The sequence below is a fragment of the Haliaeetus albicilla genome, chromosome 4, assembly GCF_947461875.1.
Source record: "Haliaeetus albicilla chromosome 4, bHalAlb1.1, whole genome shotgun sequence".
NCBI lineage: Eukaryota > Metazoa > Chordata > Aves > Accipitriformes > Accipitridae > Haliaeetus > Haliaeetus albicilla.
In genome coordinates, this window is record NC_091486.1 from 12,719,279 (window position 1) to 12,745,512 (window position 26,234).

General features: G+C 38.6%; 1 protein-coding gene across 11 annotated transcripts in view; it reads left to right on the forward strand.

Annotated features, from left to right (window-relative positions):
* Positions 1 to 26,234, forward strand: part of MYLK (myosin light chain kinase) — a 221,661-nt gene that overhangs the window by 127,487 nt on the left and 67,940 nt on the right. For all 11 annotated transcript variants that reach the window (XM_069780952.1, XM_069780949.1, XM_069780950.1 and 8 more), the window contains 5 exons: positions 7,988 to 8,125; positions 9,111 to 9,308; positions 10,493 to 10,739; positions 18,848 to 18,928; positions 19,288 to 20,177. In XM_069780952.1, coding sequence (XP_069637053.1) covers positions 7,988 to 8,125; positions 9,111 to 9,308; positions 10,493 to 10,739; positions 18,848 to 18,928; positions 19,288 to 20,177 — 1,554 coding nt within the window. The remainder of the gene's footprint in view (positions 1 to 7,987; positions 8,126 to 9,110; positions 9,309 to 10,492; positions 10,740 to 18,847; positions 18,929 to 19,287; positions 20,178 to 26,234) is intronic.

Here is a 26,234-nt window from a genome sequence, read left to right on the forward strand (position 1 = left end):
CCATACAGAGGGAAAGACTCAGGAAAGAAGGATTGTACATGGAGCTGCAGGACAGGGCTGGAAGACTAGCCTGCAGTAAAATAAGTAGACTGCCAAACTGGATAAAGTGGAACTCAGCCTCCTTTGTATATCCCTAACCACCCTGACTAATATAGGCTTAGGGCATTGTCGGTCTTGGGTTAACAGTTTTTTCTGTGTAATGCAAGGCACAACATCCAGACTATAACTTGGCCTGGCTCTTCAGTGAAAGCATCTCCCAAGGATATTTAAATCTCGCCTTCCATTTACAAAAACAGATTATAACTGCAGAAATAAATGATGGGAGGTAGATGTGTAAAGAACACTACCAGGTCATTAAACATCTAGTTCTCATGACCTAAGTTTGCAAAATGGCATACCAACCTGAGATCTTTAATAAAGCAAAAATGTCCCTAGATATCTCAAGAACACAGAGGTCTCATATTTTTTTTTATGCCAGTATAAATCAAGTTTGGAATTCTTGGAAAACCTGCAGAAAATATTTTGACCATATCACTGCAGGCCTGAGGCAGAAAAATACTTTACAGGAAGAAAGACAAATGAGATGAGTATCCTAATATCAATTTTCTGCCTTATAAAATGTTATTTTTTGAGTTGATAGCATTGTTAACATGAGATCTGATAACAGCTGGATTTATTTACATTGAAAATATTTGGAGAGGTGAAACTCTTTTCAAGATCAAAATCTGTGTGTGAACCTGAGTCTGTCTTTGAGAGACTTTAGTGGAATCTGCTGCTTCTCTCTCTGAGCTTGCTCACACACAGAGCTTTTTGAGTTAAGCATTCTCCTCAGCTCAGTTGATTTATTAGCCTCTGAGCCAAAATGATATTTAAACACCATAAATGGTAAATGTTGCTGAGGCAGTCCTTTCGCACGGCTCAGACTAGGCACTATTTGGCAGTTAACCACATGATTCTGGCAAACAGATTCCTCAAGTATAATTAAATCTCTTATAAGACTAAACACTGCAAGTTGTTTGCAGTGTTCTGAACATAAGGCAGCAAGCCCTATTCTTTGCATGTCCTTGATTTGTAACCAGTTGTAGCCCTCAGTTATTGCATTGAAGGTGTGTATGTGCAGTGCTGTAGCTGACCCTGCTTGAGCCGGGGGCTGGACTAGACGATCTCTAGAGGTCCCTTCCAAACTCAATTATTCTGTGATTCTGTGCAGTGTTGAACATGCTGAAGTCCTGATATTTCAGCAGGAGATGTCAGCATTCTGCAGCTCACATTAAAAAAATCTTCAGTACACCTGGGTAGGCAAATGAACAAGAAAATTTACTAGAATAGCTGATGCCCATAAAACATCAACTGTTTTGACTACAGGCTAGGTAAAACCCAGATCCAGTCTTTGGAAACCTTAAAGTTTGCATCCTGATCTGGATTTTCTTCTTCACTCCAGTTTCAACAGTAAATCTGGGAATGGAAATGCTGCAGTGCAGTTATGGATTCTGTTTTTCCTTCTCTCTGAGTGTATAGGTTTATCTATATCTTTTACCTTAGAAGGTAAATAGTTGGTTGCATACTTACAGTTAAACTAGTACATGTGTGTTGTACAATTGATTTGTAGTAGGTTAACTCTTCAGTGCAGCATGAATTTTCCACTTTTGCTTTTACATATACACCTTCAACACAATAACTCACCCTTGCTTATCAATATAAAGATGTTTACAGTGGTGTTCAAGCACCAAGTTCTGATCCAGGTCCAGGTTTTAAAAAATTCAAGTGTATTTTGGCTTAGGCCCACAGCTAACATTAAGACTCCTCTTGCCATAATTTCCAGTCTGCAGATAAGTGGAGGTTAAATTTATGTAAGGACTCTTTAAGTCCTGGATTGAGAAAAGTCAAATAATAGGAAAACATTTTTTATTCCTTAAGTTTCTATTAATACAGGTTAATAGATAAACCGATGTTTGATACGGTAGCTGTAGATGGATTAACTTACTATTGATTACACAAACACAGGAAAAACAGAGTAAGAGATTAATAGAAATAGTTGTGTATCAGAGGCAATATATCTCTTTTCCCATTGCCATCCAAATATGCTGAGAATCTGTATTTTTGTAAGAAACTGGAAAAGCTTAAATTCTCCTTAATCTCTGTGGACTTAATGCACTAAGTGGCTTTTTTAAACATAGATTTGGATGCTTATTAGAGTGTCTTTCTAATAAAAAAAATGAACCCTTAGGGGTAAGGCAATGCTGTGGGAAAAGCCTATATTACTTTTGCTTTGTAGGAGACATATGTGGGTATATAAGGTACCCTTTAAATGCCTTGCTTACTATTTCTGGTCTCCCAGGCTGTGTTTCCCACTGAGCTGTGTATCTTATTACTTGCTGTTTCCCAACATTCATGCATATTAAAGCCTGAGGAAAGGCAAAAATCATAGGAACCATAGAAGTGGGATCATTGTGGTGGACTTTTAAATCTATCACCCTGTGTAATGCCTTATTAAAAGCCTGTTGAAATGACAGAGAGACCACTGCTCACCAGAGAATGCTCCAGCTGGGCTTATGTATTATGCCAGACCACAGCTCTGTGCAAAAATTGTTAAACTTCTTGATCTCATAATATTGTAAGAGCCTTTGGGAATTCAGTGCTGTGTATGGAGCCTTTGAGAAAATTATAGTATATTCTGCATTATCTTGCATGATTTGACCTGCACAAAACCAACAGCTGTGGTTAAAATTATAGGAGCTTATAAAAGCTGCCACAAATAAACTAGTTTCATGGTCTGAAAACAAGTTATTGAAATGTACTTGTGTTTTATCAAGTCCACCCTATGTAGTGCTTTCTGATGTTCCTCATTGATTGCTTTGGCATGACCCACATGGGGGGAACTTAACTGCGGCAGCAGAAGTTCATTGGGGAAGGGAAAGGAAATGGAGGGAGAAAGTTAACTGCCTGGGGTAGAATTTTTTCAGTCACTATAGCAGTACTGCTATGTGTTAACTCTTATATTTCTTCTTTTCATTCTTAGAGGCGAACCTACTCCTACTTGAAAGTAATAAGAAGTAAGAGTGGTGAGGGAGATGTTAAATGGCTACAGGTGATTAGAGCGCATTAACATAATAGGACGAGATCGGATCTCCTCTTTTCCACATCCTGTTGATTAAGCTTGAGGATGCATAGATATGTAACAAAGTCATGCCTTTATGTTTATGTCAGACAAAATTTTCCTTAGGTTCCATATTTCCTTTCTGGTGCCAGATGTGCCATATATTTATTGTCTGTAGTTTTGGCAGCAAAATTACCCTGTGGTGTTACAAAAGAGGTTGTTTCAGCCAGAAGCATAGTCACTTGCAGTATCTGAGCTAGGAGCTGTACCTGTGCTTTCTTCTCTTCCTTCCCCCTGCTTAGGGCCCTGAAGCCAGCTGTTACTGAAAAACATAGAATTCTGAATCCCAGCAGAGTTCATGTGGTGAACGGGGCTTTGGAGGAATAAGGGAAAGCAAGCCCTAATGCTGGCCTTTTGTTGTGTGCAGCTTGCTTACTTGTGTCCTGTTTTTCTCATCTCCTTGCCCTCCATTTTCCTGGTGCAAGTCACAGATTTTGTTCCTGATGTATGAGACTAGCTAGCACCTAGCTGTGGCCAGGGAATGTGAACTTCTACGGTTGTTACGCTTTCTGAAGCTACCCTCTCACAAATGGTGCCTGTTTTTTTGGTGTATAGTTTTCCTTGCACTACTTTCCTGAAAAAATAATTAGCCAAGTGTTTTCAAAAAGAAGTGGAATCACACAGTATCTTTTCACCATAAATGGGAACAGGAGTTATTTGCTTAAGCTTGAATGAGCAGTGTCCCTTCTTTTCCCAAGTGCCCTCCAAAATCATATTGATTGCTGTTTTTCCAAACAAGAGCTGTAAAGGCTAAAATTGAAGAAGCCCTTAGGTATATCAAAATAAGCTGTGAAAATGTACAGCACTGTGATCTTATGGTAAAATTGTGAAATCTTAAAGCCTTCATCAGAGGAGCACTGAGTCACTGCATGGTGCTATGTAACAAATAAACAACTAATAGCATTTACAAGCTTCAGAAGAATTTGAAAATAGTTAACATGCAGGCTTTGTAATTTGGCCTCTGCATGATTGTATCAGTCCCTTCTGAGAAAACACAATGATTTTAGACTAAGACTAAATAAAACTAAATAACGTATCTAAAACTGTGTTGTCTTGTGTAAAACATCTGTGAGAAACTGAAGTTGTCAGTAGTCAGTTTCATTTTTTTCTAAGTCTAGAAGTCCACAATATCAAATGTGAAATAAAGGAAGAAATGTTACATGAAATGAGCCCCTATGGTTTCTTAATGAACAAATAGTGTTTATGGATTAGAACTTAAGTCTTTTTAATTGCAAGTCAAGAAACATTAGACAATTTTTGTGATATTCTGCTTAAGTTGCTGGTACAATAAACATATGCTACTGATCAACATATACTACTGGCCAACAGTAGCATAAGATTAGACATCCCCATTAAAAAAATATATTGAAAAAGTAGGGGAGAATGCTGTGTTTTGAAGAAAGCCTGTTCAAGTTGTCATGGAATCAATCTTTTTAGCCATATATTTACTGTATCCTGGATGTCACATGTTTGAAAAGGAATACTGGTTGCCTTAGCCATGGTAGATTCTAATGGATGTATCACATTTAAAAAGGAATACTGGTTGCATTAGCCATGATAGCTTCTAATTTTTGAGCTCTTACATAGAACAGATTTCATATCTGTTGGTGCACAAATGCCTTCACTGCCCTTGTGCTCCAAAGAACATCAGCAATAGAAAGGGAGATGTTTTTACTCCTGCTTTGTAATAGGTACTGAGAAATCAAGTATTACTTCAAGGACTAAATCAAAGTGCATCTGCATTGGTATATGATAGGTTTACAAGGATAGGAATGTCTTCAGAAAAGTTATGATATGTAAAGTTGCCTTTGTTTCTGCTCCTGGAGTATTCCCCAAGTTTTCAACATTTCAGACTTAATAATCCATCTTAATGTTCTGCTGTGCGATTACACTGTTTCCCCTAATGCAATAATTCTTTTGTGTCTCCAGTAACTTCTCTTGCACTGTTGAAGCTGTACCCTTTAAGTTTTTTACTACTTATAAACCATAGACTTCTGGGTTTTGATGCTTACCATCGTAATTTTCTGTTTAAGCACAGAATGGGTATTCATACAAGAGGTCAGCATAAACCTATGCAGTGCTTAAATTTAGTGTAAAAGCTACTTTTAAGATTTGTGTGACAGTGGGGCAGGTTCTGGCCCCCTTCATTTCAATTTGACAGCTTCACTTACAAATAGTGAGCACTGATCAGTAACAATGGCAAGTTGTTCTTCATCCTTTAATCCTGCAGGCCACTCTTTTAGGGGTAGAGGCCTGCACCCCCAGTAAATCTTCTTAATGTCACTCATATCAATAGGTCTCCTCACTAGCGTAGGATACATCTGCCTGAGATAACCTCAGAAACTGAGGCCTAACTTTTTTGTAATCTTGTTGGGTTTGTGATTCATATGTGCAATTACTGTGAATTATTTGCTTGCTTCCTTTTAATGTTTATGCTCTGTGCAAGAAGGTGGTTTTATTCCAGTACATGACACTTTAATTTCTGCAGCACATATTTTGGAGGAGTTATCATTGCTGAAAAATTCCTTTTGGGAAATGATTTTGCTATATTCCTTCTGTAGTTGCTTGCCCATTTCTTTTGAATAAGCTGAGGCTGTTACACTGTATTGTCTTCCTCGATTACAGAAATCCATTTATTTAGACTACAAGGAACAGGTATGTCAGTCTAATAAAGCAAAGAGACATTTGTGAGGGATGCGGAGTGCTGCTAGTACTCAGTGCTGTTTGTACCAGGGCTCTGCTGGAGGTAACTTGGTCTGTTCTGGGAGAATTGCTGTTAGAGCCACTAGAAAATTTCTTTCCTGGTCACTGTTAATGCTCTCATGGAAGCTGTTTCAGCTCTTTTTTGTTATCTGTCCTTCTCTGAAGGCTTGAACTTCTCTGCTCATACCCCAAGTCTGTTTCTCTGTTGCTCTAGAACCACACAGCTGCTTTTATTTTCCTTTCTCTGCTCTCTTTTTATTGCATATCTGCCTTCTCGATTTGCAATGTTATGAATTATTTCAATAAAAGGGATAACAGAAACATTATTGTTTGTGTCCTTTTCTTTCTTTTTTTCTATGCCTCTTTCCACTCTTATTACTTTCTTGTTTTTTCTTTTTCCTCCTTTCTTCTTCTTCTTTTCCTCTTTTTTCCCATTATATGGCTTTCTGCTTTCCCTCCCGTCTGTTGTACTTTGAGGGACAAAGGGATTTTCTGCAAGGCATTAGAGTAGTGAATGAGCATGTGCTGATATTGCTTAGTACAGCAGTTGTTTGAAGCTGTTTCCCTGAGTAAACAGTAGAAAACAGAGGAATATGGTGAACCACAGAAGTTATTACTGTAGATGGGTTTGACTCAACTTCATGGCTTCTCTACAGCATTAGTCACTTACAAGCAGGTACTATAGGGAGCCCTAAGACTGATCAGTGTGACCCAATGGTGAACCAGGCATTTCAGAGTAGTAAGTCCATAACACCGAGCTGAGTAGGTCTCAGTCAGGTCCCTTATTTCCATTCTCACATGCATCAATGTCTCGCTGCTCAGTGCCAAGAAAAGACCTACGACATAAGCAAGTGAGACAAGATTTTGGCTAGAAAAAGCTTTGCTAGAGAAGAGGAAAAACTTCCTCTCCAGGCAGCTTCCAAATTTACATTGAGCTCAAATAACCCTGGGACAATCTTAACTTTTTGCCTCCAGGAGGTTCAGTGGACTTGCTCAGTGAGGTGCTTTCAGTTTTTCTAATTACTATCCTTTTATGAATGGTGTTTTTTTTCTAGCCTGGCACTTTGTGTTACTTTTGCTGTAATACTGTTTTGGATGATCTTGACATACCTTTGAAAATTTTGAAGGTAGGAATAAACAAAATGAAGCTATTTTCATGTATGGACAGAAAGTAGGGTTGGCATTTTAAAGGCAAGACGTAAGAGGTCCGAACTCAAGCTAAACAAAACAAAAAGTGTATCCAAGTGACCGATAAATATTTATGACTTCTTACATTTGGTCATGATCACTGCTTTGGCTTCAGAAGTGTCTGCTCAGGTTTTTAGAGCAGAAGTATCTCTCCTGGTCTAGTGTACCATATAGGTCACAGTTAAATGATCTTGCTTCATAGCCTCTGAATCCAAGACAGAGGAGACCACTGTGGATACTGGAAATTATGTATCTATCACAGGTAGATTTTATTTTTAAGAGGGATTAATTTAACTCCAACACTCATCTTTTGATTAAAAAAGCCCTAATCCAACAGTTTGTTTTGTGATATATGTTGATAATCTCAGGTTTCAATCTTTCCCATCATCAATCAGTTGGCTAAGTGTAATACAGGAAAGGAGCATGGTGAACTCAAACCCATTTGATATTGACCGTCTAACAATCTAAATGGTTTGTAGTTTCATACACAGTGGCAAATCCTATATTTCTGTGAGTTTACATTTTTAACTCGTCAATCATGAGAATAGCAACTTGTAACATATCTTAAGATTTTTATGTGAATTTATCAGTGATTAAAGGCATTGAATTGTTGGTTACTAGATGTTGGGGATTTTCTTTGCACCTGAGCATATGTACTTGGGGAAAATGAGTGTAAATTTCTATGTGATACTCTGTGATATCTGTTAACAATGATTTAAGAGGATCCCTGGAGGAAGGACAGTTCCATTCGCATTTCTTGCCTTTCTGCTTGGACTACTGGCAAGGCAAAACAGCTATATTGGGTAGTTTCAGTGATTTTTGCCTTCTGAGAGCTGAAACAAGACCACTGACTCAAAATCGGCTTGACCCTAGGTCAGTTAAAATTTGTCATGAAAATTGCAGTAAGACACCCCTTTTGTTCTCTTCTTGACTTCACAGAAAAGAAGAGCAGCAAGAAGGCAGAAAGTGCACAGGCTGCCAAGTTAAACAAGACATTTGCACCCATCTTCCTTAAAGGCCTGACTGACCTCAGAGTAATGGATGGAAGTCAAGTGATAATGACTGTGGAGGTATCAGGTGTGTAGCTATAGAACAGCATTATTTAAAAATTTTAAGTCCTGCTGCAAAGTATGTGCTTTTTTCCACTGTCCTTTCCTTTTAGCAGGTGTCTTCAGATGCCATTTTGCAATTTCATGAATCATAATCTGAAGTTTAAAAATACTGAAAGGGTCAAATTTAAATCTTTCCATGATGCTGGCAGTTGTTAGCAAATCTATTATCACAAAAATATCTATTTGAAAGTGAGGCTGGGAAAAATTGTTTGAAAATGTGTCTTGCACATAGTGGAAAACAAGTAACTATTGAAATTTGCTCAAGTATATTAGTTCTGGACTACTGAAACCATATTAGGGTTTTCTGTTTCTTTTTAATCTGTGCAGGTTGCTATTCGTTGTATGTAACTGTGTATAGCGAGTACAGTGTTGATGTATTTGATGTTAACACTATGGAATGGGTCCAGACTACAAGGAACCTGTTTTTTTAAAAGTAAAAGCTAGGTTCGTCTAATCTGATCTGCAGGGTGGAAGAACATTGTCCAGTGTTAATGTGTTCAGACCTGTACAAGTGTTTCTTTTTTGAAATAATAATAATATGATGATGATGTTATTATTGGATCCTGCTGTTGAACTAAAACTAAATTTCAGTGGACTTGTTTGGTTCACAACAAAAGGTATTACAAGATTAGTGCTGCAGGAAAGAGGAGTCCTGGTATGAACTTTGGTAATAGAAACCCTCGATAACCACCTTTGTGGGATCTAGAACTCATTCTCAGTCTCTATTGTATACACGCCACCCTTATTCATCTGTATTTTAACTGTAATAAGACAGAGTCAGAACTATTCCACATTACACAGCATCAACAGAGTTAATTAATTTCCTGAATGTTTTGAAGACAAAATTACAGAATCAGGTGGCAGAAAACAACCAACCTTGTTCGTTTTCTTAATCAATATATGGTGGGGTTTGTGTGTGTCTCTGATTTTTGTTGTTTCCTATTTTTCAGCTAACCCACCTCCTGAAATTATCTGGCTGCACAATGGGAAAGAAATCCAGGAGACAGAAGATTTCCACTTTGAGAAGAAAGGCAATGAGTACAGTCTGTACATCCAGGAAGTATTTCCTGAAGACACAGGCAAATACACCTGTGAAGCCTGGAATGAATTAGGAGAAACTCAAACCCAGGCTACATTGACAGTACAAGGTATAAAGTTCTTCTCCACCTTAGGAAACGCTAAAAGAAAATAATTCTAGTGTGCTGGAGGAGTGTCTATTTAAAGTACATGAGTGTTTATAAGGTCTGTTGTGAAGGATGCTAGGAGTTCTCAGCCTCTGCATCTGAATTAAAAAAGATATTGAGCAGAAGCAACATTAAAAAAAATCTTTTTACTCTGGAACATTATGTTACTATTTAAAAAATGCATTCCTCAGTCCTACTCCTAGGGACAGTGCAAAACTTCTGCTAAATGCAGCTTCAGATTATAACTACAAGGCTTACTTAGCTATGGACTTAATGTAAACCATTTAATGATGTTTTTCTTTCTAATTAAAGCCCTGAGTATTTGGAAAAGCTGTCTAGGAGCCAGGTATCCTGGCTTTAATATTAGCATTGTAGTGGTAGCAGGTGATGAACACATGATTTCTGCAATTTGAGAACTAGCTGTGAAAAAATTGGCTTTGAATCTCCACATATGATGTAAATCCCACAGTAAACACAGTACCTACAAACACCCTGTGATTGGGCATTCACTACCTTCATGACAGGGGGCTTCATTTCATCTTGCTGTATGCCAACATTTTCCCATTTTCATTACTGAGAATTATTGGAAATTAATGGGAGACTTTTATTATTTTTAATGTAAAGGATCTTAACCCCAGGATTTCAGAGAGCTGTGCCTCCAGGGTGGGTCTGTAGTCTGTTGTCACTGTCTGCTCTGGATTCAGACCTTCTTCTAGTCTCTAAGCTCCCCCGAGTTCTACCCTCAGGGTCGGTCTTCTATATTAAATGTGATTTTATGCAATTATTAATGATGATTTATTACATGAGCTCTCAACTGCACAGCAGTTCTTAAAGCTATTCCTACCCATATTCTCTAAGGACAAATCTTCAAGATTCCTTTTAGGGCAGCTTTAAAGTCCCTTTCTTTTGGCCTTAATACTACCCTGGATCGAGCCAGTAAAGTGCCAAGTAAACGATTAATTTTAGTACCAACACAAGTTACTTCCAAATTTAAAGCTTGACTTATTTTCAGATTAAAAACTTATACCCTGCATGTTCAAAATAACTTTGCATGTCTGTGATTGCTTTCCCTGAAATTAGTTAGCTTGTTAGTTACATTCAAGCTTGGCATTTTTTCCTGATTTGTAAACTGTGTTTGTAAACTACAGAACCTCAGGATGGTATTCAGCCCTGGTTCATTAGCAAACCAAGATCAGTGACAGCAGCTCCTGGGCAAAATGTCCTTATATCCTGTGCCATTGCTGGAGATCCTTTCCCCACTGTTCACTGGTTTAAAGATGGGCAAGAAATAATGCCGGGAACAGCATGCGAAATCCTGCAAAATGAAGACATCTTCACACTGATCTTGAGGAATGTGCAATCTCATCATGCAGGGCAATATGAAATTCAGCTCAGGTATGTTTGCCATGAAAAGGGCTTGTTCCCTTTGAACAATTACTTATATTTACCCTCAGGTTGAAATTCCTGCCTGAAGAAGACAAGAGTTCCCTCCTATTGGCACAAAACAGTAGGATACTAAAGCAACAAAATATTCCTGAGGGATGAAAAGAACTAATAAAACTCAAAAAGGAAAGAGGAAACACAGGAAGAGTCAGAAAGAAGAACAAAGCAGTACAGAGTTTCCTTTTGGGATCCTGAAAAACAAAGCTTTGTGGCAGCAATATGGGAAGAAATTTGGGTTTCTAGCAAGGGAAACCACAACCAACTTCTTGATTTTGGAGCTATTGTTTATCATGTTTGGCATCTCTCTGGATATTTGTAAGGGTGCCTGCTTTTCATGGGAACAACCTAGCCAGGAAGGGCCGTTCCACAAGATTATGGTCCATCTCTTTAAGGGGAGAAAGTGTTTCTTAGCCATGCTTGAAATGTCTGAATTTTATATGGAAGTTGTAGTCTCCTTTTTCTGATGCTTCTTTGAAATGAGGCACCCTGATGCTTCTTGTCATTCCTACAAAATTTGGAAGAGCTGTTTGGAATTTATTTTTTTTCCTGATAGAATAACTGCCCTTTAAATGAAGAATCAGATTTGCTGGTTCTTTACCTCGTAGAAAGTGCCACAGCGTTTTCCACCTCCAGTGATGAAGATCGGGTGTAATTACAGATCCCCTATGTGCTTATAGAAAAATTAGTGTACAACTTTAAATTGATGTTATCATTCTATGCTATTTACTGTGCATAGATGTATCGCCTTACTTGGCTAATATTTGCGACTTTCTTTATTAAAATTTATTTAACCATCATGGACATTGGAATCCATTACACTGGAAGAAAATTATCTGCTCTGCTCCACATGCTAGCTCTTTAATGCACACAGATTAGTCCAGTAGGCAGTTTAGACAGATACTGCCCAGTATTATGAGGTGTTAGCACTGCAGTTCTGCACCACTTGCACTTGCCTGGTTTATGGTGGTTTTTGTCTTTTTTTCATGCTATTAACAAGTTATTTTTGTTTCATATACTTCAGTCTAGTACAAAATTTAAAACCTGAATCGTCCTTTGCCTGCTTGCAAAGAAATTATCCATGTCTTCCTAACAAAGCAGGGAGGGCATTGCTTAATAGATTTAACCTGTTTAGCCTCTAAACAGTGAGTTTAATTCTTTTATAGTTCTAGTTTATTTTCCAACCAGTGTTGCCCAAATGATGGACATGCCACTGCGTAGATGCCTAGCTGTAAGGTATGTTTCCATAGACTATCACAGGCAGCCACAAACTAGCCTCAGTATGTTTTAGTATTTGAAGTCAGACAAGGCACTCACTTTTCACCAGAAAAGGGTGCTTTAGAAAATTATAGGTGTTGTATATCAATATTTCCTATAACAAAGTTTTTCTACACTTAATTTCAAGTCTTATGACTAACATCTATGTAAGTAGAGCCATACGTGCCATGACCTTTTTGCAAATAAGCTCCTCGGTAGATTTAGACCCTTTGTACTCTGCAATAAATTGTGAACAGACTCATTTCAGAACAATTGGCTTGTTCACAATCAGCCCAGGTCATCCAGGGCATTCATAATACTGGTTTGTGCAGGTCATGTCTACATACATCCTTGCATCTAAGAAAAGTCTCTTTGGGGATCAGTGGCATTTCTAACACTCAGTACCTCTGGTGGGATTAGAAATGCCAGTTTGGTTTCATTAAGGTCACTAATGGCTACATGAGAGAGCAGGCCTAATTGTGAGAATTGCTACCTTCTACTGGTACATTTCCACACTTCGGTTTGTGGGCCCTGAACGTGGGCATCTTCTCTTATGATATGCTGGTGGTTTCACTTGAACTGAAAGAGAATGAGATATTTCAGCAAAACTTCAGGGGTGGAAGAAGGAAAGAGAACAGGAAGAACAAAGGAGAGCCAAGAGGGCTTTGTGGAAGACTTTTTTGTGGCTGACTTGAGCAAGTCAACATTAATGATGGGGTGTATTTGGTGATTACCCAGGCCAAATTCATCACTGAAGACCTTTGTCAAAGTGGAAGCCTGACAATATCATGACTCTAGAACATAACAGAATGTACACTTAGAAAATAAATTGTTTCAGAAAATTAGCGGAGGAGAACAATTTTTTGGGGCGTGAGAAGAAGTTCTAGCTAGAAAACAACACAGCAGATTACATGTTAGTTTCAGTTATACCCTAATTCTTTTACTGGAGAAATAGCTGGGGATCCCACAAAGATCAGTGCATTCATGTTGGCTTTTTCTAATTCATACTGAGTAAAGCTATGCTGCAATTAGAGCAAGGGAAATGCTGATACCTCTTTTTACCCTGCTGTCATTTGTAAAATTTCAGTTACTGTTGGAGGAACAGAAAGCCATATGCTTTTAGGCAATTGCTTATATACTATGAATAACAGAACTGACTGCCTCAGGAATACCCAAGGAGCCAAATGTCAGCTATATATGTTTGTAATAGAGCTAAAATAATTTTCAGCAGCAAATAGTCTTGTCTAAATAGCTTTTGAACTGCCCGCATTTGTCTTGAATACTTGATTGAGAATTGTTTATATATTCAGAAACAGTCTTAACAGTACCTGAGGGGAGAGCTGCGTTTAGTGTCTTTCTCTCAAAAACTCCTAAAAGTCCATTAAAACTATGGAATAACTGAGAAACCACAAGTCAATACACTGAAGAGTTTATAGAGAAGTTGACAGTGGGCTATTTTTAAACATAATCATTTTCTTTTCAAATAAAATGTGCAGCTCCTTTTCATGTATTAATTTTAGAAGCATGTTGCATAGCTACTTTTAGGGAGTCATTCCTTCTCTAACTCCCTTAATTTAGTCTGGGCATAGTTTCCTACCAGTGTTAATTATTTTCCAATTTTCTTCTCCATTATTCTTAAGCTCTAAATTCTGTCTTAATACCTCCACAATTCTCCTTTTGTGTTGGCTGCTCACAAATTAAAAGTCTGGTCTTAAAAATTTGAATTTAACAAAAGATCTATTTGTCTCTTCCTAGTTCTTTCTCATCAGAGTGAGCTGACATGGGTATGTAGCCCAGTGTGATCCATGAATGATTGCTGGTTGGCTTTCTGTCTTTCCATCCCTCAGCATTATTTAGAGTATGTTTGCTTTGTCTTTTACTATATAACAGACTACTAAGTCTGACTTTTAAGAGGGTAGTCATTGTAGCCTCTCCTGGTCCTTGTTTTAAACCTACACAGACCTCTGATTCCTCTACACTTGCATTCTTCATTTTAATTGCCCTAGTAATGTTCCATTGAGCCTGTTATTGCTCAGGCCTCAAGGAATGGTGTTGCATAAATATAAAAAGAACAACAGATTCACCCACCACTGTGGTTCATCTGTTGAAATTTAAATATTTTACAGCCTGCAAAATGCTGGCTCGTGCAGATGAGGGATAAGAAATCAGTCAGAGTCTCTGTGAAACCATCGTGATTGAAATGGGAAATAACAATTCTTTTCTGACTCAGAAAACTAGACATCTTTTTCTCCTCCTGTCCTTTGCATACTTCCAGTGATGCAAGAACTGGTATGCTTTTATCCCAGTATGACTTTCCCATGTTCTTTCAGTCAGTGTGTACATCGTAAATGAAGAGGTAAGCAAAGAAATTGGGAGTACTGAACAGAGACTGTGTTTGTTGAGTAAAGCCTTTATTTTTATAACAGCACAGTCAACATGAGACCTCAGAAATCCTCCTGCAGTTCCTTAAACAAATCATCTGCTTTGTTAACCTTTGTCTTCTCAGATGCTGAGTATTTCTCTTCTCTCCCACTCCATCTTCCATAGAAGTTTGGTTACTGTTGATTAATCTTATTTAGAGATTCTGATAATCTGATTAAAATCAGAGGTAAACATTCATCTTAGAAATCAGTGGTACCTCAAATACTCTGCAATTCACATTATATAAAAAGCAGTTGTAAGATTACATTCCATTGCACCAAACAGTAAATATAGTTCTGTCTTTCTGTAAAATACAGTTGCAAACCTTGTTTTCTGCTATCAACACATTGTCTATTTTTAGGAAAGAAAACCATACCCCTTCCCATTCCATTCTCCTACTCAATGCTGTAAAATGCAAACAAAATGATTGGTCTTTCAGGTATAAAAATCTTTTGGCCAAACCCTCAAGTGAGGTAAATCAGCACATCCTCTTTGAAGCCAGTAGAGCTGCTCTGTTTTATGTCAGCTAAAGTTGTGATCCAGTAGATTAGTTGCTTTCTTTGGGTCTAAAGCTTCATGAAGTCTGGACTTTCTCTGCATTTAACTAACTCACAAAAGAGTTGCAAAACCTCATTCTGAGGCTTTGCAGTTACCTGCACTGAAGCACCAGCTGTAGCTAGGGATCAACTTCTTTGCCCCTTTCAGTTCATTCTTAAAACAAAATGTAATTTACTCTGCAATACGTGTTTCGCACTTGGTAGGCCAGTAGGAATTTTTGGTGTGTGAAACACGTATTGCAGCGTAAATTACACTGTAATTAACAGTGCTTTTTTTTCCTGTTCCTCCAGAGAGTGCTTCCTAGGGACACGCAGACAATAAGTCTCATCTAAGGTTCAGTGAAAATATTTGAGTAGATTCTGCCAAGAAACTAGTATTTCAAGATATTTTGAACATAAAAGCCATTCCAGGGAAAACTGATCCCACAATAGGACAGAGAGCTATTTTTAAAATTGCTTCAGGCTTTGCAGCTGGGGTTTTATTTGTTTTTGGTGGATTTTTTTATTATTATTCCTTGACATTTTAAAGATAAGTCCTGTGCATGGGCATTCTACAGAACAATACTGCAAAAGTCAACACTTCCAGACACTTCTTTATAGCATAGCTACTAAGCATAGGTTTTATCCATGTCTATCATTATTCCACAGTAATAGAGCCACTAAGATCTGTCTTTGTCTAGGGTTTTGTTGATAAAATGCCAGCACAGAGAACCTCAAGTTGCAGAAGTAAGATTGTTATTGCCAAGATTCAAAACAACAAAGATGTGAAAGACTTGAAGTAGTACTTGTGTACTGCAAAGCTCTATTTTTTCTAGCTGCCTCCACACATCTTGCCTTGCCTACATTCTGAAATTGCATAAATGTAAAAGTATTTACAAAGTTTCCAGAATTATTCTTCATTGAATTTAGCATCTAAAGCATCCAGTCCTTCTTAATTTTTCTTGGCTTGTTTCTCTTTTTCCATCTTGTGATCTCCAAGGTGAGTCAGTGTTGTTAACTTCACCTTTTTAGACCCTGCAACTGAATTCAGAAGACAAAATTATGTTCTCCCTGCTCCTAAAATCATTAGCAAAACTCACTTTGATTTCACTGGGAGCAGGACTTTCCCTGAGAAGGCTACACTTTTGAACAGGGATATGATGAATCAGACACAGACTCAAGATTTGTATCCAGTGGTCTAGTTTTCAGCCATTCACTTGAATCAGAAATCATAATTAAGATCAAAAAACCTACCTTCTAAATAATTTTTCCATCTAGGTACTTCTATGTCCCACTGTTGCCATAATTTGTAAGTACTTCCCAAGGTTTTAAAAATAGAAAGAACAAAATGCTCTCCTGCTTTCTCACCCCCTTCTTTATTTTCCAAACTCTGTGAAAAATAGCTTAGTTTAGAGAGGTTTACTTTGCCTTCCTTAGTTGCTTCTCAGCCTATGTGAATAATTTGCAGAGGGAAAGATGCATTGCAGAAATGGGGCCTGCAGAAATGCTATTCTTCTTCACAGTGGTCAGGACCACATTCAGTATCCCTAGATCCCTCTCCTGGGACAGTGCTGTCTCTGTTACTTTAACCTCTCCCACTGGTGACACAATTCTTGTAGGCAAATATTTTTGCCATACAGTCATGACAGAAGCTGAGCAGTGGTGCCTCCCTATTTGATGTATGCTGTAAATTGTCTATACTTCAGCTTGCGTAGCTTCTCCTACTTTGTCAGCTTTGGATTGGTTTTAAATCCTAAAGGAAGAGTAATTGAGCTCTAGGAGAGTTACGGGAGGGATCTTCTGGTAAACCAACAGCCTGCTAACAGCCCTGTAGCAGTGGTGAATGAGAAAGTACTTGAGCAGTTTCAGAGTGTGTCTGCTTTTCTTAAAAGCTTCTGAGAAGCACGAAAAAATTCATGAGTTTCAATAGTGGCAAAAGGGCCCAGTTTGAAATGCATTGTTTGAAGACAACAGGTTGTCAGCAGTGTTGGTACCCTGCCATCATTTGATGCCAATCAGTGTGTTGGGAGGTGACGTGCAATTCTTTCTATTTATCTTTCCGTTTGTCTTTCCTTTTTTCTATTTTTCTTGCTTCCAAATGGAGGTCACACATAAGAGGAAGTAAGAATGGCAGGTCTCCAGTGTAGGACTGAGTTACGCTCTGCATTGACTTGGATCCTCTCTTGCCATTTGGACAGTTTCTCTTTGGTACTCAGATGTTCTCTAGCCTTTTGTATTGAAGGACATTCAGGTTGTGGCTTTCAGTGCTGTCCTTATGGATTGCGTTCAATAACAGTTTCTAGTGTACATATTCTGACTTGTTGGATATGAAATGTTGAAAACATATATATGGCTTCTTGGTGGTAATGGTCTTAAGGTCAAATAAGATGTGTTCCTTCCTGCAGGGCCTTTGCTTTGCAATTCAGTTACTTTGGTCAACCCCACTAATTTCTTCTTGGCATTAAAGGCTTGATTTTCATATTAGGCTGATCCACTGTTTCATTTTCTAAAGCAACAGAAAGCAAGGGAAATCTATCTGAAAATGTGAAGGCACTAATTGCTTTTATAAAGACATACCTTATTGCTGCATCTGTGTTAATGAACCTGCTTACTGTGTGACTTCATTGCAAAGTTGCAAATGGGTGAAATTATAGTTTATTCACCCAAACAGAACGTTATCTAGAAATGTATTTCCATGCACTATTTAAAAACCAGGTCAGACAATATATTTATGGCAAACTAACAGAAAGGCACTCCTGTGTCTGTGTTATAAACTTCAGGCCAAAGTGGACTTGAAGGTCCTCTTGTCTAGCAAGTCTTTTGAAAGGAGAACACAGCTGGGAAAACCCGCCTCTCTTTCCTTCCTCCCCCCAACGCACATCTGTTTTGTTCATGTCCAGGAAATGTTTTCAGTAGCAAAAATTATTTCTGTTTGAAAAAGAAAAATCATCCAGGAGTTTGTAGTCTATTTACAAGCTTAAACTGGGAAGGACGAAAGTGTTTTCACTAATAAAAGATATCTCCAGCCCTTAATCGGTTCAGTCTGTTTTTTTAATAGCAGTTCGGGGAGCAGTGGCAACAGTTACACAACTGCTGTCCTGGGGGAGTTAAATTTTGCTTTTGGCATCTCCTGTGTTAAGTGGAGAAGAGCCATTTGGGGCTAGAAGAATGATATATATCTGTGGGAGGGAGGGAGCAGCAGGGGTGGGGGGAGCACTTTAATGAATTCTTTAATGGGAGCCCTTTCCAGAAGGCATCTATGGTATTCCTCTGCAAAAGGAAGAATAAGTACTCAGCACCATATATGGTGACACTTTTATGTTTTTTAATATAAACATGTACAGGCTGGAGCAATCTATGTAGATGGGTTTTGCTGATTGGTTGGGCTGGCGGGAAGGGAAGGAAATGAGACCCTGCTTTTAATATCTTAACATTAGAAAACTTAAGAGCTTGGTTTTGAATAAATAAACAGTAGGCAGAGTTGGAAAGATTTTCAACTTTGCAAAATAGCCCCTTCCTCTGCCTTGATTTTCCAGCTTTTGTATTTGTTTTCCTTTAGCTTGTTTGTTTGCAGCTGTTTCATTCTGTAAATTGCTTTGATTTTTGTTCGGGGAGTATGTGGTTCCCAGTGTAGACAGCAACAGAACAGTAAAAGCTGTTTGAGATAGCTTGGCTCCAAATATAAAGGGACCTTATCCACTGTCAACCACCACAATGCTGGGCATAGGAAAGGAGGATGCCACACTGGGTTTGAGGTGCTTTAGTGCAACACACAATCACTTAGCTGTGGCAAGTTACAGTTTTGGAGGGAGAAACCTCTGCTTTTCTGATTTCAGTTAAATATTTCAGGAACCAAGTTGGAGAATGCAGCTGCCAGGTGTCTCTGATGTTGCGGGAGAGTTCAGCTTCCAGAGCAGAAATGCTCAGAGAGTGAGTATTTTTCCCAGGGACTTGCATGGGTGGGTTCTATTTTTTGCTCCGTTAATTCCCTGCCCTTACAGACCCAGGCTGGCTGCTGTTCAACCTAATCCCCAAATGTGACCCAACAAATTGTTTTCATCATACAGGCTAAGCACACTGTACCAAGCCAGAGTAGAGAAGATCTTTTTTGTTTGTGCCCTTATATGGCTCCTGAAGTCATCATTGATGCAATGAACTAATGGAGTGTGCTCCTCTAATCAACCTCCCCTTCTATAAACACATTTTGTTCCTGCTTTGAGATTGTTCCCTGACATTTTTAAACCAGCCCCTTTCCTGGCTCTCTCTTTCTTTTCTTTTTCGGATCATAGTGGGAGGGAAACAGCCAGCTCTGGAGAGCGAAGAGATGGTGGAGACCATGGTAAACTAACATTTGGTAGAACAAGTGGCTTTAGAAAGAACAGCAGTGAAACCAGAGCAGCTGAGGAAGAGCAGGAAGACGTCCGAGGCGTGCTGAAGAGGCGAGTGGAAACTCGGGAACACACAGAGGAGAGCTTGAGGCAGCAGGAAGCTGAGCAACTTGATTTCCGTGACATTTTAGGCAAGAAAGTCAGCACCAAAAGTTTTTCTGAGGAGGAACTGAAAGAAATCCCAGCCGAGCAAATGGACTTCCGCGCAAACCTGCAGCGGCAGGTCAAACCCAAGACCTTGTCAGAGGAGGAAAGGAAAGTTCATGCTCCTCAGCAGGTGGACTTCCGCTCTGTGCTGGCCAAGAAAGGCACCCCAAAAACCCCGTTGCCAGAGAAGGTGCCACCTCCTAAGCCAGCCATTACAGATTTCAGATCTGTGCTGGGCTCAAAGAAAAAGCCACCTGCAGAGAATGGCAGCGCTAGTACCCCAGCACCAAATGCCCGCACCAATTCTGAAGCTCAGAATGCGACCCCCAATTCTCAAGCCCCTGTTGCCAAACCAGCAGTGAAAAAAGAAGAGAAGAATGACAGAAACTGTGAACATGGGTGCGCAGTGGTGGATGGCGGAATAATTGTGAAAAAAGCTGAAAACAAAGTAGCAGCAAGCAAACCGCCAGCAAGCAAAGGAACAGCACCCTCCTTTACAGAGAAGCTTCAGGATGCTCAAGTAGTAGATGGTGAAAAATTGGTCTTACAATGTCGGATTTCCTCTGATCCCCCTGCAGCTGTCACCTGGACTCTAGACAGCAAAACCATCAAATCATCAAAGTCCATTGTCATCTCCCAAGAAGGTAAATTAATTGAATTACAAGCCAGCGGGATGGCACACTGTTATATCCGGCTCTTGATTAATAATATTTAGTTCATTAAAGGTAACGGAATACTTTATTTAAGTCCTGTGCCAGTAACTGTTTCCAGATGCAACTTTCTTGTTATTTCAGTGGAGTACACAAGGAACAGTATTGTTTGACATTTCTTGCAGATTCTCCTTTAACAGCTTGCAGATGTAATTTTTATAAAGTTGGACTTCTTGCATTTTTAAATGCTGTTTACATTGCTAACGCTGTTTAAGGAGCTGGTACATGACATTTATTTAAGCTGAACTTTAAGGATTAGAACATTGAAAACAGAATAATATTACTGCTGGTTTACAAATTCTGATTTAATTCTTCTGTATGTTTAATATTTCAGGCTTCTTATTGCAATAAGAAACACAGAAGCAAAGAGGGGTTGTGTTATAGAAAGAAATTACTAAATCTTCAAGTTACATAGTTAAGATCAGAGTTGAGAATTGATTTCAAGTGTATTTAATGCCCCACCACAGATGCTTCTGTTGCCTTTACAGACACTGAAATATTTGAACCCCACTGGCCTGACAATTTTTAACTAATTTCAAAACAGTACAGAGTTTGGTAAAAGTCCTCAGAGAGAACACTTACTGTTGTCAGATTGAGTCATTTCTTTATATTCCACATTCTGGATAATCAAACCCTACTAGACTGTTTTTTTTTATGAATGTTAATATTGTATCTAGACAAAATATATTTTCCTTGGGACAAAAATAGGGAGGATAATTGATAATACAAAAAAAACTTCTTTACTTCTTATTTGTTTCATAAAACACTAAGGGAATTATATAGAGAATGACACTCTCCTGCATGTTGTAGTAAAAAAGTTCATGTTCACAAGAAGAATTATAACTTGACACAGGGGTCTGCAGTCTTAATTGTGAATCTTTCTTCATTTAATCCAGACTATTTTCAGTATTATTAAATGAGAACTAAATGAATACGCACAATGGTTCACCACAACCGGTCAATCTTTGTGCCATGTTCCAAGCACTGAAACGGGAGGATTCATTTCAAATAGATGCAGTCAGAAACAAGGTTGCCTTCAGATGGGGGCTGGGGGGTGGGGGGAAGGTACCCAAGTACTACATTAAGGGGATACCAAAGTAAGTAGATGGAGAGAGGGAAATGGTTGCAGGTGCATTATGTCTAGCATGTGTCTGAAGTAGCATAAAAAATTTATGAGCACATGATGATTTTCACCAGAAGGGACTGTATAGAATAGGGTTAACTGTCACGTACATGAGAAAAAGTTGACTGGTGGTAATGCCATCCTTGTAAAAAGGACTGATGGGATCAGGAAGGTGGGAGACTGCAATTTAATCAGCCTTACACTGGAAGCAGTATTTCAAGGGTTTTCTTGGAGTTGCTCAGAGTGAAAAGAAATTATGCATCCCAAAGTTTCATGTCTCCTATCAAAGTACATCAGATAAACAGGACCTCTGTATCAAAGCTTCTGAGCTATGGTGGAGCCTCCTAAAGTCCCAAAGCTTTAGTGTTGTGGTGCTGGAGAAAGCTGTTTTCTTGACTGAAATAAACTGAGTAATTGACTGTTACAATCCCCCAACTCCTGTTCACTTTATAAATGGTACTGTGGAGCTGAAAATCCAGTGTAGTTGTGTTTACAGTGAAGTGATCCGCATGTACAAAAATGCTCTACCACCTGCCTGAGCAGGGCATGTGACTTATCCCATCCAGTTTGTCTGGGCTAGGCGACACTGTTGGTCATAACACCCCAGAGCTGGCATTTTGTCAGAATGTCACACTTTAGCAGTGCTTTCCACTGAGGTAAGGAGCAAAGGTCACCATTGGATAAGGAATCCTCTGTTTCAGGACAGCTTCTTGCAGGGAGTGAAGAAACTGTCCTTATGTTTGCGTTGTACCTGCATTATTACACTAGTATCATGCTTAGGTAGTCAGTATTATCGGTACTTCAAAGTCTTGCTTTCTTTTGCATGTATTTGCAGAGGATCTTAGAAAGAAATATTACACAGGGAAGTAAATGCTACAGTTTTCTCCTTTAATGGAAAGAAATGGAATGAGGATTAGAACTACTTTTTTTTTTAAACCCTATTACATACCCTCTGTTACACTGAAGAGATGCATTGCATGATGGTCAATTTAGGTTTTTTCCTGACAGTACCTGCTAGCTTTGGCACTTGGAGAAGAATGTGTTGCTGCTCCCCTACTGTGAGATGCTTTCATGCCAACTGTTAAGTAATTAACTAGGTATGCATGATACTTACTTTAAGTAAGTTTCAGTTTTCTTAGAGATTGATTTTTCTCTTTTCCCCTAGTTAGGAACCCATAAATAGTTGAAGGAACCAAGGGAGGAGAAGGAATAATTAGAGCTACAGACTAGAATTGAGAAATAACAACTTCAGGATGAGTATCAGTACAATAGAGAAACTATATGGAATAGCATCACAGAATGTGTTTGGAGCAGCTTTAAACGGAGAGCACAACAATAAAACTGGATGCAGTACTCAGCAGCCTGATGCTAAAATTCTAGATTCCACCTTTTGCCCCAAACACTGAAAAGGTAGCTTCATCACACCCACAGGTGTCATGTCCTTCAGCAGCAGTGCCTTTGGCCAACCTTGGAGCAGCATTTAATGGGCTCTGGAGATAATCCCCTAGAGTCATCCTCAGCTGAAAGAAGGTTGAGTCTGTGGAGAAGGAGCAGAATTCAGAGCAAATGGACCTAGCTCACATTAATGGGCTTAGATCTTGCAAAGCCATTTTTTATTTCTGCAGCATGACCTTGCTCCTCTTGTGTTCAGCAACAAAATCCACTATGAAAGTGGATAGACTTGGTCTATTCTTACCTATTTCACCAACTGGTTTTGTGCTGCCGTGATGTTTTGTGGTGACCACTGGTTCTCACCTATCAAAAATTTTCTGGAGGTATCTCACAGAAGAATAACTTACTTGTTCTTAGTGAGTTGGACACTGGAAAATCCTCTATCTAGAATGAGACATGTCTATCTGCTTCTTATCATACAAGTCCATCTTAGTTAGTATGGGCCACTGGCCCACAAGCTGTTCAATAAGTAAGTAACACATGAACCTGCAGAATGCCATGTATTTGTCATTTGGAAATTAAATTAACCCTCTCTGTCATTACCAGAAAGCAAAAAGAGATAGCAGTTTGCTGATCTCCTGGTGCTAAACATGTTGTGAAGGTAAATACCTAAGATCTGGTTTCAGGACCATGCCTGCCTGAGAAAACAGGTGGCATATTTGCCCAGGAAGGGCAGACTTGAAAGTATACTTGTGTGTAACAAGTTCACAGGATAGACAAACTAACTAGTCTCTTTGTGTAGTCACTCACTGAAAGTAACTTTCCTTGGCATATTTGTCCCAGCTGATAGTAACACCCTTTACCTGTTAGAAACAACTCTATTCACACATCTCCTCTGTGTTTGAAGAGGCTAACACTACATTGCCCGTCCAAGGCAGTTTAGCCATTAGCATGCAAGAGAAGGGGGGACGTTAGGCCCACTTCTGTACCATCGGAGAAGCCTGAGTTCAAACACCAGGATCAGAATAATCACTGATTGGTAAGGTCTTTGGCAAAGGAAAAATAAATCCTGCTCCAAAAAAGACCTTCATCTTCAGGAATATTTATGCTGTATATGTGCTGTATTCTAATACTTAATCTAGGGCTTGCAACATATTCTATTATTCCATAGTTAGGTTTACGTTAGCAATTAGAAATCAGAATCTGGGCAGCATTATACTGAATGTCACAATCACAACATATCTAAGATCAATCTCATTCCTTCCATTTTACATGTCAACTATTACTGCTTTGTTTCCCTTTGGAATCATGAACACCAATACTTGTTTCTCCATTTCTTTTAATAATTCCCCAAATAGTATTCTGTCAGTTGATTGGCATGTGCGATTTGTTGCTTAAAGTATCATTTTTATGATAAAGTGAGCTCTTACACCATTTTTCTTTTACAAACATGTCTGACCTGGTAGGAGTTTATTAATGGTTTGACTTTATATTTTTCTTCTTTTAAATACTTGTTACATTCCTGGGATAAATATTAATGGGGTTTTTGCCTGTGAAATCTCAAAATAAATGGTAACTGTAACAAACAAACAAGAGAGCTTAGTCATAAATTAGAGCATTATGCATTTATACGGGCAGGTTAGATGGTGTATGGTTAAGAGGCAGTTGATTTTAATATAAGAGAGTTCTTCGTTTGAAATTATGGGAAGCTTTTTGTTTGGAAAAAAGTATTTAAGAAGGCTCTAGCAGGCATTACAGTGGAGTTAGACATATAAGGACTGAGTAGAACAAGCTTCCTCACACGGTGAACACTTTAGAGCAGGAGCCATTTTGTTTTACATTTGTATAGTACTTGGCACAGCACTGCCCTGTGCTAGTGTCCTGCTATGTGACTCACTCTTGGATAGAAAATCCAGATAGAAAATTTTTGCATGGTTACAAAAGTTGTTCTAGAAGACGACACTGAAAGGGATTTGGAAGCTGGCATCCTTACTAGACTGGAGACTTGAGATGCACAGTGAATATAAGTCAAAACTGGCAAACTTGCCATTTTTTAAAACAGCTTGCTGTGCTTTTTTTGGCTAGATTTAGTACCATGTGACTACATAGATTGAAGAGGAACTACTTAATACAGCCTCAGGTAGCAGTGATGGTGTAGCTTAGAAAATGCCCAGAGTTTGTATTGCTTTTTGTAAGACAGCTTTTTTTCTTCCTAGGTTTCTTGGCAACATAAAGAATTGGTAATCTTGTTAGCAATAATGCCTTAACAACTTTCTTGTGACTTAACGTAACTCCTAAATCTTCCTGTCAGCTGTGCAAGTCTGTGCCTGTCAGTCTAACTAGGATTTGCCATGACTTTTTAAATTTCTTTTTCAATTAACTTCGAGCAAGAGTTTGGTGTGTAATGAACACAATTCTGTGTACTGCTGAAAGCAGATGGATTCTGCAGCTTAAAAATAGCTTCTTCAGAAAGTTTAAGGCTAGGGAGATCATCTGAGCATCAGTTCTGACACAACTCCATGTTTGTCACATGCCATAAAATTTCCCTCTGTACTGCCATTTTTGTCTGAATCGTCCTTCTTCCAGAAATGCATGTAGTGTAGGTTTAAATATAGCGAAAGAGAGACCTTTGCTATAATCACTGGTAGTTTATTGCAATGTCTAACTTTTCTTATAAGTGTTTTGTTTTTAAATCAAGAAACAAGGCAATGTTTTATTTCTAATTTGAATTTATCTGGTTTTTTCTTCCATACACTTGTTTCCTTTCTCTGCTAAGCTAAAGAGCCCATTTGTACTTGACAGAGGAGCTTTGACTGTAATCAAGATACCTCTCTCTCTCTCTTTTTTTCGAAACTTGACAAGTCAAGCCATTACTAACTTTCTCTCCATAATGCATTTTATCCAGCCCTTGGAGGCTTGGGGTTGTTTTGGTTTGGTTTTCTTTTTAGTACCTCCTCTTCGGTTGCTATTTTTTGGTTTATTATCCTATTTAGAAAATAGGCAGCAGAACCGTATGTCGGTATCAGCATCAGGGAGATGGAGGTCACCTTCCTATTGCTGTGCTTACTGGAGGTCATTGGTCCTCTTTCTACCTCACAACAGTGGAGCTCATGTTTGTTACTTCTATATTAAACCTTTAAACCTTCTGAAAATAGAGCATCCCTTGCTGTCCATGGATGCTTGTCATTTCACTATCTTAAGCCCCATTTTCTTTGAGTGAGGTAAGACTCAGCTTAACAAGTAAATGAGATTGTTTATGAGGACTGCCCTGTTTTCTCTCTCTTTCTGTCTTTTCCAACATTCTTTCTATCACCTGTAAGTTTATCAACATTAATTTACGACTACTTCTACATCACAGATTAAAATACTGAATAAATTTGTTCCTAATCTGATCACAGAGAAAATCCACCAGAAACATACCAAGTGATGATTTCCTATTGTCAGCTTTTTCATGAGATCTTTATTTTGGCAGCTTT